Genomic DNA, 18,732 nt, shown 5'->3' on the forward strand with positions numbered 1-18,732 from the left:
ACATTTCGGCTCTAGTTTGCTGTGTGCATCGTACTTTATGGTTGCAAAATAATTGCAGTTTTGCAATGAATTAAATTTAATAAAGAAAACTAGGACTCTTACTGAATATACACGGTGCAATACTAGTAATATACTTTAATATAGGATGTACATTAGATAATGCTAAAAGCTGTACAGTAATGTGCACAATTGTCATTAAATGTTTAACATAATTAGCTGCACGTTGAATTTACTGTTTGTATAATATATGAATATAAGAATAATTAGTTTATTCAGATGCAGTGGAGGAACAAGTACTCTGATATATTACTCAAGTAAAAGTAGCAGTACTACAGTGTAGAAAATACAAAAGGAAGGTAAAACAATGTAAACTGTCTGCAGGTTTTCTTCTGTCACTTTTTGTCCCAACAGATGTGTACGCCCCTTTCCCACCGTGAACAGCCAATAGAAACACAGAGTGAAAGTATTTTTGATTAGAGCTCGACCAATAGCGACGCGAGGACCGTGAACGTTACAGCAGCACAGAGATCACTGCAGTGCAGCAGCCAACCAGCAACCAGCTAACGGCAGCTACTCGTTTACTCACACAGAAATATGGAGGAAGCGAAGATACAAGACAACGGGTATGTTAACTATGTATTTTATGTGTCTGCGCCATTGTTTACCTTTTCTGTTTATGTGTGTTGTAATTTCCCGCGCGCTGTTTAGCTGTGTTTACAACGCTGTAATAAACACAACTTAGCTCAACTTAGCTAGCTAGCTAACCAATTGCTTGTCAGTTGTAGCTATTTGGCTGTTTAGCTACATGGCTAATTCTAGCTGTCTTGTTTAATGTGTTGATTGTCTGTGGTGGTAAAATGAGCTATTCGCAGTAAAAACATGGCCAGTTCAGACGAGCTGTCACACAGGAAACGCAGGTCTTGACACACAAGGAAGGGTGGTAGATGCTAATGCCAAATGTTGACACATTAGCTTGAATATTGCTGTTTATGTTTTGTTAACTGTTGCATGTTGACTGCAGATATAAGGTTAGAAATATAGCATGGACTGGGAGCTTATTCTGAGCTATAACAGCTGTGCAATAAGCTTATTTTGACAGTTAGTTTAGATTGTATTCAACTTTATTGTCATTGCACATTGAGTTCTGGTTCTGAGACAACAAAATACAGTTTAGAATCTAACCAGGCATGCTAAAAGCAGAGTAAAGTGCATGATATTATACAGAATAAATAGAATGTAGAATAAACTAGGTGTGTACAGTGTTATCGCTGTGTATGAATATGTAAAGTATGAACATAGCAGACAATGCAGGTTTAGTATACAATATAAAGTGCAGAGTGTGATTACAAGTAATGCTTATAGTAGATATGAGGAATAAATATCTGGAGGTATGATGAATATGTTCAATACCCTATAAATCTGATATGTACTGTATAGACAGTAGTATATGAATACTCTATAGGCGAGTAATACAGTAGTAGTATAAATGTGTGTGTGTATGGAGGGTGTAGGAAGTGCGTGTAAGTAAGTGTGTGTGCAGTAGTTGGTCCTCATCACATGTCTTGTTTCCTCCTTCTCTTGGTTCCTAGCTGTCAGACTGACCCCCTCTGCATGGGCCCATAAACATGTCCACAGATGACAGTATCTCTGAGGATGTGTCCAGCTCGGGGGCTCTGAGCCATTGCCATGTCAGTCCTGACGGGGATGGGGGTAAGGAGAGTGAGACCTCCTTGGTGTCCTCCGAGGGGACGTCAGCCTCGGGGCTGGCCGTCTCAGAGGACAGACACGCAGCCTCCCAAACAGCAGGAGGCCCTGTGGAGAGCAGGCCCATGGACATCACACCAGCATGCAACAAGATCAGGTGCAGCAACTGTAAACACGCTGCTGTTTATGGAAAACTGTCATTTCTATGTGCAGAGATAAGATATGAAACCGTGGCCACCAGTAGACTAGAAGGCAATATAAATGTCCTCCCACATATATATTGTGCTAAATTTAATGCTGCAAATATGAATCTATTTCCTGTGAAAGACCATTGTTGTGGTTTTCTGAATTTCCTTGAACTTCACAGAAAATGTATTTGAATTTAAAACTTTTGGAGCTTTAATTTGGTCATTATTTTCATTTGTTTTCATTTGTGGCATCCAGAGTCCTGTGCATCTATGTCCTAGTCTGATATTTAATCCTGGTTGGATGTATCGTGTTGCTATATACATATATCACAATCCTTTGGTTCAGTATGTGAATTAATATTATGTGCTTTTCTTGCAGGTGTCTGAGCACAGATGAAGCATTTGAACAAGGGAAGAGCCTCCCATTCATCAACCCCAGCTCCCTGGAGACCCTTAGAGCTTTGGTGCAGGAGATCCAGAGCAGCGGAGAGACCGACCCGGAGATCTGGAAGGATTGTGAGGTGAGAAAACACCACAGAGCCTGAAAGACAATAGTTACTGGAGGACGTGGAAGTGAGAGTGTAAATACTCGCTGATGACGTGGAAGGTGAAGTTGGGGTTAGCTGCTGTGGCAGTTCTTCTTCTGTGCTGCAGCTGGCAGCCTCAAGTCTGAACTGTCACTTTTATTTTTTGTGTGGATCACACCTGACAGTAAGACACACACACACACACACAGCACCTCGCTGCAGCTGATCTTTTCAGACACAGGAAGTGATTTGCATGGAACAGACAACTGTGATGTGCTGCAACACCAAAGACACTTATCTGCATAGTTCATCAGGCTCACTGCCTTTTAATTTACATATCTGAGCAAAGACACTTCATTAAAAAGTCTTTGGTAGGTTATTGTATGTCCAAATGACTAAATAATTATTGTTGTTTGTGTCACAATCACAGTGGTGCACAGCTGCTTCCCCTCAGAACTACAAATACTCTTCACTCAGAGTGTTTACATGCATTTAAAGGTTGTTTACCTCTCCCAGCGACACAGACAGACACAGAGAGAGACAGAACAGAGAGACAGACAGACAGACATAGAGAGAGAGGTGCTCTTTCTAGAGAGTGAATGAAGAGCGGGACCGTCGTTAGTGAGAACAAAGCGTGAATCGGGAGAATAAAAGGTTATTTTCTGATTTGGTAAAGTAGTAATCAGATGGGGGATTAGATGTTGCCCCGCTGGAGAAAGCTGATTTCTGTTCCATGTATATGTGTAATGAGGAGGATGTAGGCCAGGCACATGGTTCTGTTTCTGCTGCATTGCGTGTCTGCATACATTCACACATGTTGGGCTGCACACAGATGGTCCGTGTGGACACACATGGCGGTGGGCACATGAAGAACTTCCAGTGTAGACAATGCAGCACATTCTATCACTACAACTGTAAAACATCTCCTCCAGACATGTTTACGACACGGAGACACTCTGCTTGGAATAATCATTTTTAACAAGTTAATATACCTGGTTTAAAGGTTGCGTCTCCTCCTCCTCAGAGTAACCTGGTGTCTTGTGTGCGTGTAACTGTGCTGGCTCATTAGGTGAGCTGTATGGGAGCTCATGCTTCAATTTAGGATTAGGTTGTGTTTCCAGTTTGCCTCTGAAGCATGAAGATGAAAAGATAAGTCAAAGGCAGATATGGAATGTCAGTGTACATGGACAGTGATTGAGAGTCACCATGGCTCTGCCCCAGCTGCTGGACTGTAGGTTAATTACACTTACATTTATTTCTGCAACAGGGCCGATGGTTGCATCTGTTTCAGCTGGTTGAGAAGCAATACCAAGGGCAAATACTCGCTCAGCAAGAACAATACCAGTGCCAAATACAGGTAAGACTGCATTCAGTTATGTCTTGTCATGATAAAATATCTGTTTATCTGGTAAAACAACGTTGTTGTTTATTTATTTTTCCAGTTGATTCAGGATGAAATCAAGGCCCTGGTTCAGCTCCAGAACCGCCAGCCACACACAGATTTCTCTCCAACTTCGGTGACCAAAACTCCCCCAAACGCAAAGGACTATATGTTCCCCCTCATCTCCAGTGACTTCAGGCTCCCCAAAAACGTGGCCAGTGACAATGACGGCCTGGCAGCCCCGGCCCTTCTTCTCCCTTTTAGCTCCCCTTATCCTCCTCCGCCCCAGAGACCAGAGACCGCCGACCAGGAGGGGGAGCGGGCGACCACGGTGCTCAGCAGCGGGTACGGGACTCTGTCTGCTTGGGAAACGGGTCTGGAACCTGCTGGGTCTCCGGGGGAGGATGAGGGCGGTTTTCATGGGAGGGAGAAGCACCACTGGTCCCCTGACCTCCAGGAAAACACAGAGACACATGTGATTGGGGGCCAGCAGGATGTTTCACATGTGAGGACTCTGGGAGTGGATGAAACTCACCCGTTAGACTACCAGCAGAGAGCCTCTGGGTAAGGCCGACACACAGACTGACTAGCTCCTTGTGCAGGTCCTGTTTAATTGGTTAATCCATCCACGTAGTTTCTGCTTTATATCCGGCTCAAGGTTCTGTTTGATGAGTTATTAAATCTGCAATAAGTGTTTATTTTTGGGCCACTTTGGGGGAAACAAGTATCATCACCTTTTACGTTGATATGATGAACTTGTTAGCAAAAAGTTACTTATTTACACAACTAGCATACAGAGGAACATTATCAATGATTTGGAGTCTTTGTGTTTGTGTCACGTGATGAATGTAAGTTTAATATTCTCTCTTCTAGCTCTGGTTTGGTCTCCACCACCTCCTGAGTGAAATATGTGTCTCTTTAGCTGCTAAATGTCAGTGAATTCATGGATTTGGTCAATAACTGGAGGCCATATCGACCTACTGCTTTTCTTTGTTATCTTTTCATGCTCATGACCACATGCTGTTTGGTCTTAAAAACGTCTTGAAACGTATTTTTCTATTTGGCGAACTTTGGTGAGAAACGCTGTTAAGAAGAACACTTTGTCTGAGAAATGATATCTCTACTTATTTGTTTTATTATTTCAAACATCTACAGCCAGATGTGCCGACTTCCGAGTCATTTAGAATCACTTTAAACTCATCAGATGAGAGCGGCTCCTGGAGATTCAGGGGATTTTGCAACCGATTCCAAACTGAAGGAGCCGCATACTTAAACCCCATTTATCTAAGGTCAGAAGGGACTTAAGTGACGGTTAGCAGGAAAAAGTCCTGGGTGCAAAGACAATAACCTTCCTCTCTGTCGGCAGCACCAGCCAGCTCTTGACCTCCTGGGCCCAGAGGCAGAAACTCAGGTCCAAGAAGAGCAAAGCAGGACCGGCTTCATCCCAAATCCCTGAGTACGAGGAGCAGCAGCCACTCGGCATCAGAGAATCCCACAAACAAAACCCCCCGGAGAGCTCAGACCTTCCAGACCAGGTACAGCTCACCATGTGGTAACAGATTGCAGAGATGCTTGTTTTTGATGTCAGTGTCTCTGGTGGTCCTGATTACATTCCCGCTCTGCTGAGTCGAATCCACTCTTCTCTATCTGGTTTCAGCAGCGACAGGCCGGGCCGCCGTCCAGCTCGTTCCCCCTGAGGAGGAGTGACAGCCTGATGTCTGAGGCCTCAGGTAACGATTCACTGACTCAGACGAGAACACAGCGTGAGGAAATCACTCTGAGATGGTGATGGAATACACAATACAGGACGTGACATGTTGTTATGTTGCAACTACCACCAGTGACAGTAAGATGGCACTGTTGTATCTCTGAGGGCTTTGTTCTGAGGAACAATAATCATTTCACACACTTTGACAGGTGTCACCTGAAATCATTATGAAGCAGAGCTGAACTGTCACTGACAGCAGGTCACGTCCCATCATTTATTTATTTATTATCTGAAGTGAGTCTGGTAATGTTTTATACGTTTCTTTCTCTCAACACATCCCATGAAAAGACCACAACCAACATGTATGAGATCGTGTCTCAGTGTTTTAAGACTTCCTTACTCTCAGCACATTGGTTCCTCCTGCAATCCTGAATCTTTACATCTTTATTTATTTATTAAATCAATAGAATTAATCCCAAATTTGTAAATCTACTTTTACATTTTTAATATTTCACTTTTACACTTTCTAGTATTGATTTTTTTTTTGTAACTTTGTACCTCTCCTTTGTTTCAAAAACTAAACATGGCTCAGATAAAGAGTCTCCAAGTTCAGGGGTCTTTTAGTCTTGGCTACCGTACTTAATGTTTTATCACAAGATATATTTATAAATACATCTTTTTTTTAAAGTAGATTAAATGCCACTACTTCCTCCACTCTGTCGTAGGCCTCACGTATTGGCGTCTGACTGAGAGTGAACTGTATCACCCTCTACCGGACAGCTTCGACAGCGGCGCCTACCTCCTCCTGCAAGAGGCATCCTTGAGTCTTGTGAGTAACAACTAAAAACACCTGTAAGACACGGTCGCCTACCTGTACCCTGTTTGAGGAACCTCTCGTCCTGAATGTCTCATCTCCGTCTCTGGTAGACTCCGTCTCAGGAGCCTCGTCCGTCTCTCAGAGACATCTATCACAACAAGCAGAGATCTGATTGTAAACGCTCCGACTGGGACGGCTCTGTCACATCCAGTCCTTCGTCTCCACAGGTACGTCACTCTTCTCATTAGTGATCAGTTTATTCCGGGGCTGAGCCTCGAACCCAGTTATTCTCAGAGACAAGGTTAAGACCAGACAGCAACCTCCAGTTCTGCAGAGTGAAGCCAAAGCTTCATGTGTTAAAGCTGCATTCTCTCTAGTGTCCATCAGGGGGCGACTCCTCTGGTTGTATAGAAGTCTATGAGAAAATGACTCTACTTCTCTCTTGATTTATTACCTCAGTAAACATTGTAAACATGAGTTTATGGTCTCAATCTCTAGTTTCAAGTCTTCTTCAATACAGCATGATGTTCATTTAGTAAATTATGGTCCATTCCTGAATTGGGTCACCATAGTTTGTCATTTAATAGAAGTGGGTCCCCCACACGGCTCTAACCCACGTTGTTGCTTTCTCAGGTGTTGACTTTGGACCCAGCAGCGAACCAGCGGCAGTCGGATCGAACCTCCGGCTTCACTTCGCCCTCTCACTTCAGCAGCCCGTCGTTCGCCGCTCAGCCCCCCCACTACCCCAGAGTGGGGACCCCCGTCACCCCCGACAGTCCCAACCCCGGAGACACGGACTGCATCTCCGACACCTCCAGCGCTTCGGCGGCCGGACCTTCCCCTTCTAACGTGCAGAGCTTGTGGGGAAACGCATCCCAGGCCGCCCCGTTTACCCTACATGGTAAGACCCAGCCCGGCTCCCACACATCCAGCCAGCAACGCGGAGCCGGCGACCCTTCAGCCAGCGAGGAGGAGGGTAGTCGCACCCACACCAGCACCCTGAAGCCTCGTCCAGCCTCTGGTGCTTCTCTTCGGCCTGCAGCCAGTCCACACATGGAGAGAGCGTCATCACTGGAGGATCCCGTCGTCCTTTCTCTGTGAGTATAATACGCACAGGTTGCTCTGTTTATTCACACTGCTTGATGTTAAGTATATTAGTATTATTTATTCAGCACTTTTCTTCAACATATTTACAAAGTTCTTTACGATAAAATTACCCGCTGGCGGGATTGAAAAGCATGCTTTCTTTAAACAATCGCCAAAACTACACCGTTGATCACAGCCAGGAGCTGTGAAAACCGTCAGTATCGTCAGACTTTTATCTTTACGACGGTCCTCGAACGAACGCTACCGTCAGTAAAAGCAGCCAAAACAAAGCTTAAAGTTGTGATATTTCAACAAAGACATTTTATTCTACATTAAAATCTCGTCCAAAATAAACCTTTTTCAGTGACCTGATTCTGTAAAACACTTTAAATCTTTGCTCCTACAAACAATTAGAACATTGGTAACACTTGGAAACATGTTGGACAAATAGACTCCTTTTTTGTTCAATAAATGATCAAAGAAATCAAAGCGTTTTTTATGGTTTATGTCACGGTAACTGTGTTATTCTGCACTAAAGACATGTTCTAGTTCTCTCTACTTCTAGTCATGATTGTTCTGTTTCCATAGAGGAGCAGGACTTCATATTGAAGTAAAAATTAAGACCACAGAGAGAAAAATGAGCAAAAAGAAACGCTCCAACACTGCTTGAGGTTCAGAGGGTTAAAACATTTACAACAAATAGAAAATGCCATGAAATACAAAACTCCTTCTCAAGGCAGGATTTAAAGAATATGACTTTGACTGATTGAGGTTCCTCAGACTGAGATCTGATCAGACCCTGAGACCCTGCCAGAGGATCTTAGTAATTTATAGACCGACAGAAGCAGCTTTAGAAAGTTGTTTTTTAATCAGAAGAAGTAGTTTGCATCTTAAGCACTCTGTTGTTTAATCCCACAGAAGTCGTCCACTGTCAACAGTTTCATTCATCTTTCTCCTTTTGTTCTCCTCAGACTGAGGCAGAACCTGAGAGAGAAGCACTCTCGACACGTTGCTGATCTGAAAGCATATTACGAGTCTGAGATACAGATGCTGCGAGACAAACTGAAGCTCAGAGATCTGCCCCGTGGTTTAGAGAAGAGCAACCAGGCCCTCACAGAGAGGTACCTCTTCACTTCTTCATGCATTAGCTGCACATAGAAACTTCTCTTCCTGCTCTACAACTCACTTGTGTACGACATTATTTCTGGACCATATGGGACGGGGGAGATACAAGATGGTGCGTTTGTGATTTGTATTCACTATGTTTGTATCGATATGATAAGCAGGGCTTTTAGAGAAAAGAAGAAGAAAAAGGGCTCCTTACCAACCTTTACTGGAGCTTTCCGTTACATCTCACAGCCTTCCTCAGCTGATAGTTTATCCACTCCGTATGTTTACATATTAATCAGTGCATGAACAGATATAACATACGTTACAGGAACAAAGAAGTCAAGCCATTTAACATGCTGCATTCATGCAGATTCCTGATTTTAATAATGTGAATTTAAAGAGAAAAAAGGGGGAAACTCCCGTTGTTGATAAGTATTGTTGTTGTTGTTTACTCCGCTGTCGCAAAGACAACAGAGTAGTTTTCCACTTCCTCTGCTGTGTATAGTAATATATATATATATATATAGTTAGTATCTGAAGAACAACATTGATTGCCTTTGGTAACTAGAGATAGCTAACCCGGGAAAACAAAAGCACTATTATCCACTTCCTGTTTTGGTTGTTGTACTTCCTTTGTGCCGTAAATTGAGACTTAATTTTGCCAGGAGATCGTAGCCAAGATTACAGGTGTTATATTTCTATAACCATTACGTTGTGAGATCAACATTTACTTCATGAATGATGAGCTAAAATAACTGAGATATTGACTCGTCTTTGAGAATACAAATGATTCATATTCAAAGTTTAGAGACGCCACATTTAGTTTCCTAGCTCTGTGTTCATGTGATGTCTGTTTGTTTACAGGTGCAAACACCTGGAGGAAGCTCTGGCTGAGGCCACCGGTCACATTCAAGAACTCGAGGCAACAAACTGCTTTTTGGAGAAGAAACTGGTATCAGTCCTCAGATTCCTTTTTACTGTATTGGTCACAAGTGTTTTCTTTTATTGCAGCAAACAGCATCTGTTACGTTTATGTCTATGTAGAGATAAACGTATTCTGTTGTTGTTTTAAATGTACTGCTCTTCAGCAAGGACGTCCAGAAATATACAATGACTATATATGAAGAAAACTACAGTTTTTTTCTTGTAAATTTGTGATTTTATTCTCAGAATTTTACAACTTTAATCTCAGAGAAGTTTAGACGCGTTTAAAATATCTTCCTCTTCATCAGAGGTGTTTCTCTCCACTCACTTTTAACATATCAAGCGTATGCATTCGATCGGTATCCATTCCCTAATTCTGAGGTGACTTTCCCTCGTCAGGCGGAGTGGCCGGAGCGCTACGTTGTGGCGGGAGCTGCTGTGAAGTCCTTGCAGCAGCGACTGGAAGACGGCAAGCGCTCGGGCAAAGAGAAGGATGCCCTGGCAGCACGATTGAAGGCCCACGTTCGTCAGCTGGAGGAGGCGCTGCAGAAAACCTGCAGGGAGGCAGACGAGAGGGAGGCGAGGAGGGAGAGAGAGTACAAGATGCTGCAGGATGTGAGACATTAACATTCCCCCAGTCTGGAGTCACCGTGAAATATGTCTTTCTTTATCTAGAGGATTTATTTTGGCGTATAAGAGTTTCTTTCATTAAAGAATGCACCAATCAGACAAGATGGATCAATAGCTGCTCAGACCGAGGACCTGGCCAGACGTGACGTAACATCACCGTTTATTTTCTCAGAGAACATTTTCTGCACTTTTCGTTGATCGTCGGATTTAAACTCTGGACGACATTTACTAATTTATAAAGCCCGATATAGAAGAATGCCTCATACGTCTTATTAACAACAACTAGAGTACAGACACATTCTGGATGATTTTGGTTTCTCACCGACAGTAGATGGAGTTTAGAGAACCAGCACGGGAGCAAAGTAATGTTCTGCTGTGGACGTATTTCAGACTCCTAAAATCAAACTCCATCATCAGTAAAACACTTCAAAACATCCCAAAAATCCCTTTTCAGATACATAACATCGATCCCAATGTTTTAGGTGCAGTGATGAATGTCACGCAGACGTTAAGGTTGGGGGGAAAAAGGAGCACTGGTGTCAGATCGGTGTCATCAACACTGATGTTCTTTATAACGGACGTCTGTTGTTTTATGTCCTCAGCTGCTCGGACAATATGACTCTCTGGTGAAGGAGCACGAGGGAATGAAGGTAAAGGATCTCTAACTGGAACTGATACGTGTGTATATATATATATATATATATATATATATATATACACACACACACACACACACACACACACACACACACACACACAGTATATCTCTCATCATTTTAAACATGTCAGCAGGGACAATCATGTCTTCATTCATCGTTGTGTATCCACAGAACAACCTGGTGTCAACAGAGAACAAGCTCGTCGATGCCACCGATCAGATATCAGAGCTGAAGAGGTGAGAGGATTGATTGTGGATCATCCCATCACTAAATTCTGACGTTTCATAAAACAAATGATCAACTTTAACAATTAAGACAGACATTTGATTTGATGCTAATCTTTATAACTAAGAGAGTAAAACAAAGTGATCACGGTGATGTTTTTAAATAACATTGGACGCAGATTCACTCTTAACACACGACAAGAAACTATGCGTAAATATCTCATAACTGAGATGTGACTTCACAGCTTTTTTTAGTAAAAGAGCTGCAGTGGCGGCTGGGTGACAGCGGGGAGATGGAGAGGATTAATCAATACAGGCCTAATGATGCTCTCTGCTGTCGAAAGAAATAGATAATAGCATTCATCGGCTGGCGCTACGCAGCAACTTTCCTCTGCGGTTTCAGCTCCGCCTGCAAATCGCCACCGATTGCAGCTCCGTGAACTCCGCATTGATGAAGTGCGTCGAGTCGATTCAGCGGAGTCACGGACAGATAACAGACTGCAGCTCGCAGAACGTCAACATGTGTGTCGTAGGAGCGCTTCAGCACGGAAACACATCACCTGGAGGGAGCGCCAGGTTCAGAGACCTGTGAGTGGCCTTTTAATAAAGAGGGAATAGGAGACAAGGAAAGAAGTTACTACAACGTACAAGCAAACTACAAAATTAGGATGTAAGTAAATCCTAAGAACGGATGAAAAAGAGAATTTCTTACATTTAGCCGACTCTAAAAAAGAAAAGACGCATTCATTTAATTGTGACGCGAGGATCCTTCCAGGCATCGTATCAGTCGAGAAGAACAGAACACAGAATCGACGTCGGAGCATCAAAATGGGAAAATACAGAAAGATCTGCAGGAACATTTCCAGCTTCAGGGTCTGATGGAGTCTCACGGTGGAGCGAGAGAAGCTGCAGGAGGTCAGGACAGCGGAGAGAGTTTATAATAGAGTAGAGGAGGTAAAGAGATGAGGGTCAGCTGTGGGTTGTATTACTTCTGTGTTTGGAGAGAAAGTGCTTCACCCGGCGTCGTCTTTTCTGAGCGCTCTGTATTTGGATGTCAATTTTGGTGGACAAAATAATAGCAACACTGTCTCTCCTTCTATCTATGGATCTTAAACGATGTCGAATTAGTCATAAAGTATCTGTAAGTCTTGTGACCATGTATTGTCTCCGTCTGCCCCCCCCACAGAGTAATCTCCAAACTGGAGTCTCAGGTGAAGCAGCTGGAGCACGAGAACCAGGCCAGGGTTCGTTATTCTTCCCACAGTAACACACAACCGTCTGGGGCTGGGTGAGCACCACCATGTTCTGATGATCTGTCTCTCTTACGTATCTACTGTCGGTGCTGTAGGCCGGAGATATTATATATAAAAAAGTGCACCGCTAGTGTCAGATAGCTAGTTAGCTGCTCAGCTGCAGGACATCAGGCTAGAAGTTTGATTACTTTGTCTTTCGTTCTCCTGCCGACAGCTGAGAGGAAAAAGAGCATTTCGGATATTGGACATGGACGTCCAAGTTTAAATTTCCTCTTCCCACGTCCACAGTCTCTTCCACCATCCTGACCTGCTGATGTCACCCAGTAAATGCACAGCGGAGCCAGACGTCACCCGCAGGAAGTCTCCCTCCGAGCAGGTGAGCGGCAGTGGCAGAAGATCCCCGTTCCCTCAAACGAACCAATCGAGTGTTCACAGGAAGTCCCAGTATCCAATCAATGATCAATCGTCAGAACCTGGAAGCTCTGTGGGCTCCTCTTCAGCTGGTGGCAGCTGGAGGTACGTTGTGGATGTAATCAGAATCAGCGTTATTTGGAGTGTTTTATAGTTTGTAAATAAAACAAATAGTGCTAAGAAATAAGAATTTTTAACTGACCTGTTCTGCAGGTGTGCGTCTCCCCCGGAGTGTGAACAAGCTCCGCCTCAGCAGCGCCACCAGGAGCCGAGCCAGCGGGAGGCCGCTCGCAGGGAGAGCTCCTGCTCCCTGACGCCCATGATGAGGGCCCTGATCCAGCTGGAGGAGACCAGAGCCACGGAGAGCCGGGCCCCCTGTAAGAACAGCTCCACCACCCACAGTATGACTCACACTACCAATACATCCACACTGATCGATTTCAAAACTCAAACGTTTAGCTATGTTTAGCGTCCGCACTACTCCATTAGAACTCCACAAGCGGAGACTACGGGGTTGTGTTTTACTCTGGACGGACAGAAACCGAGACCTGCATCACAGACGGTTAGGAAAGAGGACCCAGAGTTTAAGAACACTTCTCTACTCGTAAGCTGTTCACTTTTATTTGCAAAGGTTTTGAGATGTAACTTTTTTTGAGGCAACTGAAACAGAAGATGAAGATGAAGAGAACGTGGCCGGCTGTTCCCTGCAGAAGGGAACAATGGCTGCAATCAGTTTTAAAGTATGCGACTGTGATGTGAAGCGACTGGCATCCAATCAGGACACTGTTCTAGAGGCTCGCAGCGGTTCATCACAGCAAAGCCATGTTTCATAGTTTAAACGAGGAAACAGTTCCCTTTAAAACAGAGACGGTTTTATTGTATTTGGTTAATTATAATAATGCTCATCACACTTTACCAAGTAGTCCGATTGTATCTTATTTTACTTTTTGTTATTTTTACAGTTTACTTATTTATTATATCTTTACTGTTTTATAACTTGTTTATTATTCTCATTTTGTTTTGTTTTACTGACGCCTCTTGTTGACAATCTTATCTTTTCTTATAATAATAAATAGTTATTTAATGTCCTGTTGATTGATTAATGGACTGACTGTAATTAGGCCGATCAGACTGATTACGAACTTCTGTGTGTGATTTTTGTACTCGGTCCTCTTGCTGAAGGTTTTTTGAATTGGACCTCATCACGTCCGTGTGGTTTCTCTCCACAGGGGTCGGCAATCAGAGGACCACCGTCGGGTTTGTGGAGCGGAGACACAAAGAGTTGATTCAGGAGCGAGGAGGGCTTCAGGTGGACTGGGAGGCGGTGAAACCTGGAGGAGTCACAGCCAGAGCTGAGCTCAGAGGAGGAGGGAGAGGAGGAGGAGGAGGAAGAGGAAGAGGAGCAGCAGCGAAAAGAGCTGCAGCTCTGCTGAGAGCTCAGAGGAGCCTGTCTCCAGAGGGCCACAGGTCCTCGTCACTGCCTCCTCCAGAACATCGAAACAAACCCCCAACTACGCCCAGTACGTCCTCCCAGTTAAACGTCTTCCTGAAACATTTCAGAAGTGGGGTTTAGAGTTGTTTTTGATGTTTACAAGCATAAATATTTAATTAATGCTGTGCTATTCGCTCTCTCCTCCAGCAAAGAGAGGAACTTTACTCATGCCCATGTCTGCTAAGTCCAGTCCTAAACGCTGCCCCACTGAGAACTACTCCACTGCTTTTGGTCACCTGATGCCGAGACAGGAACACATGCACAATAGGTGAGCAACACACAGAAGTAACAGACATAAAGAAGAAGAAACCACCGTAACATCTGAACTCTTTACTTTTGTCTATCGCCTATTTTGAATGGCTTTTCTGTGTTTTGAAAACGCTCTACGGTAGTAAAAAGTGTATTAGAGAGACAGAACAGCAGCTTCCTAAACAAGACTTCTATCTACATTACACTGGATGAAGTAACAACAACATCACATTGTGTGCCGTCTGCAGGACTGATGAACAAGTTGACCAGAGACGCCATTCATTCCACAGCAGCAGTCCCAGGAAGAGACTCCAGTTCACGTCAGACAGAGAGGACGGTAATATATTCCAGAGAATATCTAACAGATGTTTGAAGTAACAGAGGTCACAATGTGGAGCATTTAGGCTCTGATCTCCTCTGGTTCAACCATTTGATGCAACAGACCTGCGGAAGTAATACTTAACAACCCAAATGTTAGTTCTGCACTTTCTTATGCTGCATCTGTTTTTATATATAGGATTATAGAACGACAGTAAGGTTTATCCTCTGTTTTGGGGATTGATCTTGATTGATTCATGACCATTTTTTTTCAGGCGGCCAAGTTGTGCTTCTTCTTATTTACAAAATGGCCGCACTGATGTTTTGTGAAATGGAAGCGCTGATAATTGCACGTCAGATCTGAAGCATTGTGTATTCTTTAGGTTATCCTGTGATTTATCCTGAGGAGGCAGAGGAAACTGTCTTCAATTGAATGTCTGGTAAAAGTTCATGTTTCATCGGGTGCACACATGAAGGGAGAGAGAGACACGGCGATGTGTCTTAAACGTTCAGACGAAGCAAACACTACAGCAGTTAACGATAATTAAGCAAATTAAAAACATGCATCATGACATTTTTTGAACAGTTGTGTCGCTGTGTTTTCCTCAGTGGTGAGGGAATGTTTTGTGCCCTTGAAGGTTTATAATTCATGAGAGGAACGTAGAACAGAACCTTAAAAACGTTAACCATGGACCTTATGTCTGACCGAAAACAAATCAAACATTGACTTTGAGACGAGGGAACTGGAAAATGTGAAACTGCTGAGTCATTTCTGGGTTTTAGGACTCATTCCTGCGAACCCCAAATATATACAGTGCCAGGAGTATGAACCGGTGACGGTGCAAATCCAAACTAAACCTCATATCTGTATTATTGAGGTTGTGCTGGAGTGCTTTATATTTACATATTTTGCCTCCTGATGTATGTAAGTGTCTTCTCTTACATCAGACTCTCTTGTCTCCTCTCTCTCTTCAGACCTCCAGCACACCGAGTCGTCCCGCAGCGTGAACCCAGCGGAGGGGAACCCCCAGCTGGGCTGGGACGAGGATCGGGGAGTCTCTGCTGGATCCGACCCGCAGGACTCCCGTGAGGACTCGGGACTCCACTCGCTGGCTGAGGCCGAGAAGCTGTTCGACGAGCTGACGCAGGAGAAGCTGCAGGTGAGTGTTTTTATTTTATTTATATATATATACATTTTTGCCAAAGGTTTATTTTCATAAATAATTTAGTTTAACACCAATACGTGGATAAGATAAGACACGGGATTATAAACATGTTTCCCCTTAAAATAACCTTCTTTGTGTTGAATAACAGTGCATTTAAGTTTATATTAAAACAAGTCAGGACTAGTTTTAGATATTAATAGCTACCTGCAGCGTAGTTCTTCTTCACAATAATTCACCACATTAAATATGGAACAATGAAGATCCGTGTATATGATGGAATAGTGGCATTAAAATGTCACAATCCGGTCTAATAATGTCTCAACCGACCTCATACGTAACACAGACGTCATTGTTTTTATACCAACGCTAAATGACTTCTATTGTTAGGACGTTCATATAGAGTCTCAAAGTGTTTCAGCCGGTCACGTGCCGGCTTGTTGCATCAATATAATTATTTTACTTAATGAATGATTAACCTGCTTGTGTGTGTGTGTGTGTGTGTGTGTGTGTGTGTGTGTGTGTGTGTGTCTGTGTGTGTGTGTGTCAGATTGAGGCTGCTCTGAGCCGGATGCCTGGATCAGGAGGGAGAGTGACTCTTCAGACCAGGTTAGACGAGGTAAGACTCCACATATTGATTATCTTCAAATCGTTTGCTTGTGTTGTAATTGGAGCTGAATGGTTCGTAGATTAATTATTGAAGTAATTGGTTTTCCAGCTTCTCAAATGTGAGGGTTTGCACAGTCGGTCCATCACTTAAAATATCTCAAAAGCTTTTGGATGAATTGACATTAAATATTGTGCAGACATTCATGTTCCCCAGAGGATGAATCCCGATCCTCTGACTTGTCATCTTTAGCGTGCTGACGTTAGCATTCAGCTTTTATTAGAAAACATACCACAGTTGCGCACAGCAGCACCCGTTGTGCTCTTAGCTGCCACTTACATTTCCCGCTCTTCGTTCCTCCTCAGGTGGCCTTAGAGAACCGTCTGGAGAGACTGAATCGTGAGCTGGGATCCATCCGCATGACTCTGAAGAGGTTCCACGTCCTCCGCTCCTCTGCCAACACATAGCGACATCTGTCTCTTTCTACATCACAGCGTAGCCGACGCTACGACATCAGTGACTTGGTTTTAGACGCTGATAACACCGATTGTCTCCGTGTGCCATGAGTACCATATGTACAGTAACTCCTCCACGCCATCTTTTTTATACGTATTACTCTGGGATATTTTTGATATGTCTGAAAGATATTGCAATTTTTTGGAGTATATTTTTTAGTAATGCACAGATTTGTAAAAGTCGTTTACTTTTTTAGTCACAGAAATTATTAATACGATATGTTTTACTTGCCATATTCAGGGTGTAGATTTTTTTTAAATCTGCTATGTGAATGATTTAAAAAGACATTTCATCCACTTGGGAAATATCACTGCCATTGTTGTTCATGTGTTTATGGACATTTATTACATCAAATATTTATTTTATGTTTCTGTACATATTTTTACAAGTTTATTTCTTTTTATTATGTATTTTTTTTTTCTATTTGTAATGGGCCAAATTTATCAAACTTGAAAGAAATGTTTTGTTTAATTGAATCGATCGCCTTTTTCTTTTGTTTACTTTTCATTCCTACCTGTCACTTTCTTTTCTTTGTGTTTCATATACAGGATTACTGGATTAGAACTACTTGTAATATCCAAACCAGCACACCTTTTCAGTCCACACACACACACACACTTTCTCCTCTAGCGATGCTTGTGCATGGAATTTCTTGCACTGCTTCCTTTTGCCATGCATTTTATTTTCTACCTGACATGAACTTCACTGGAACTAAAATGTTATTGTTGCACAATAAATGAAGCTTTTATAAATATATATAATTAGAAGTATTCTTCATCTTATTAATATGACTGACTAGTTTATTATTCCTATAGTGAAACACAGTGCTGTGATTCATTGCACTCAAAGTCAAGTACACGAGTTTCACTGAAGCGGTGCGAAATGACACAGAGGAATCAGCGTGAGAGCTGAAAATGGTGGTATTTTATTTTTCACGGCCTAATGAATCTACTCATTTCACAAACAAAGACTAAGCTAAAAAAGCATGTAGACGGGAGAGATAACAGTAACAAATGTAGTTTCTGGTGAGATGTGAGTTCAGTTCGTGACCGAGCGGCTGAACATGAACACACAGACGGACAGAAACGGTCCGACGGTTAACGTTACTAGCGAACGTCCGCTGCTAGCTAGCGTACAGCTAACGGCTCTAGCTAGCTAGCTTACAGCTAACGGCTCTAGCTTCCAAAAGTAAATTATTATTATTATAATATCTCCAGTTTGCTACTTTAAATATATTTTTGAACTTTTAATAGCAGAACTTTTTACTTTTTTTTTTTTTTTTTTTTTTAAAGTCATTTTTCAGCAGGGATTTCATAATAGATAGACAGACAGTTCGTTTATTAATCCCACAAGGGAACATTGTGCCGTTACAGCAGCAATTTTGGTACACATACATAAAATACAGCTAACGGCTCTAGCTAGCTAGCGGACAGCTAACGGCTCTAGCTAGCTAGCATACAGCTAATGCCTGTAGCCAGCTAGTTTACAGCTAATGCCTGTAGCCAGCTAGTTTACAGCTAACGGCTCTAGCTAGCTAGCATACAGCTAATGCCTGTAGCCAGCTAGTTTACAGCTAATGCCTCTAGCTAGCTAGCGTACAGCTAATGCCTCTAGCTAGCTAGCGTACAGCTAATGCCTCTAGCTAGCTAGTTTACAGCTAATGTCTGTAGCTAGCTAGCTTACAGCTAACGGCTCGAGCTAGCTACAGTTGGTAATTCCCTTCCTGGTCTGAACACACTTTTTAGATGGTTAATTTAAATGAAAT

The 18,732-nt window shown here is 42.9% G+C and overlaps 1 protein-coding gene across 2 annotated transcripts; it reads left to right on the forward strand.

The window, feature by feature from the left end:
- Nucleotides 1–529: 529 nt before the first annotated feature.
- mphosph9 (M-phase phosphoprotein 9) lies at nucleotides 530–17,723 on the forward strand. 2 transcript variants are annotated; one of them, XM_031875219.1, is made up of 24 exons: nucleotides 530–623; nucleotides 1,590–1,861; nucleotides 2,272–2,413; nucleotides 3,687–3,776; nucleotides 3,862–4,364; nucleotides 5,167–5,335; nucleotides 5,458–5,530; nucleotides 6,234–6,337; nucleotides 6,436–6,552; nucleotides 6,959–7,422; nucleotides 8,383–8,532; nucleotides 9,386–9,473; nucleotides 9,845–10,060; nucleotides 10,678–10,725; nucleotides 10,906–10,970; nucleotides 12,145–12,246; nucleotides 12,500–12,727; nucleotides 12,836–13,023; nucleotides 13,852–14,142; nucleotides 14,262–14,382; nucleotides 14,612–14,700; nucleotides 15,657–15,841; nucleotides 16,395–16,463; nucleotides 16,817–17,723. In XM_031875219.1, the coding sequence occupies exons 2-24, from the start codon at nucleotides 1,626–1,628 to the stop codon at nucleotides 16,916–16,918; spliced, it is 3,840 nt and encodes a 1,279-aa protein (XP_031731079.1). In that variant the 5' UTR covers nucleotides 530–623; nucleotides 1,590–1,625; the 3' UTR covers nucleotides 16,919–17,723. The 2 variants fall into 2 exon arrangements, with proteins under 2 accessions (XP_031731079.1, XP_031731080.1); XM_031875220.1 differs by having other exon boundaries at nucleotides 12,836–12,999.
- The last annotated feature ends 1,009 nt before the right edge of the window (nucleotides 17,724–18,732 follow it).

The sequence above is a fragment of the Anarrhichthys ocellatus genome, unplaced genomic scaffold, assembly GCF_004355925.1.
Source record: "Anarrhichthys ocellatus isolate YVR2014 unplaced genomic scaffold, GSC_Weel_1.0 scaffold87, whole genome shotgun sequence".
In the NCBI taxonomy this organism is placed as follows: Eukaryota; Metazoa; Chordata; class Actinopteri; order Perciformes; family Anarhichadidae; genus Anarrhichthys; species Anarrhichthys ocellatus.

Coding starts and splice junctions, on each gene's coding strand:
- mphosph9 (XM_031875219.1), top strand. CDS start 1,626: ATGTCCACAGATGACAGTATCTCTGAGGATGTGTCCAGCTCGGGGGCT. Junction 9,474..9,844: donor GCTTTTTGGAGAAGAAACTG/GTATCAGTCCTC, acceptor TTCCCTCGTCAG/GCGGAGTGGCCGGAGCGCTA. Junction 14,143..14,261: donor CAAACCCCCAACTACGCCCA/GTACGTCCTCCC, acceptor TCTCTCCTCCAG/CAAAGAGAGGAACTTTACTC.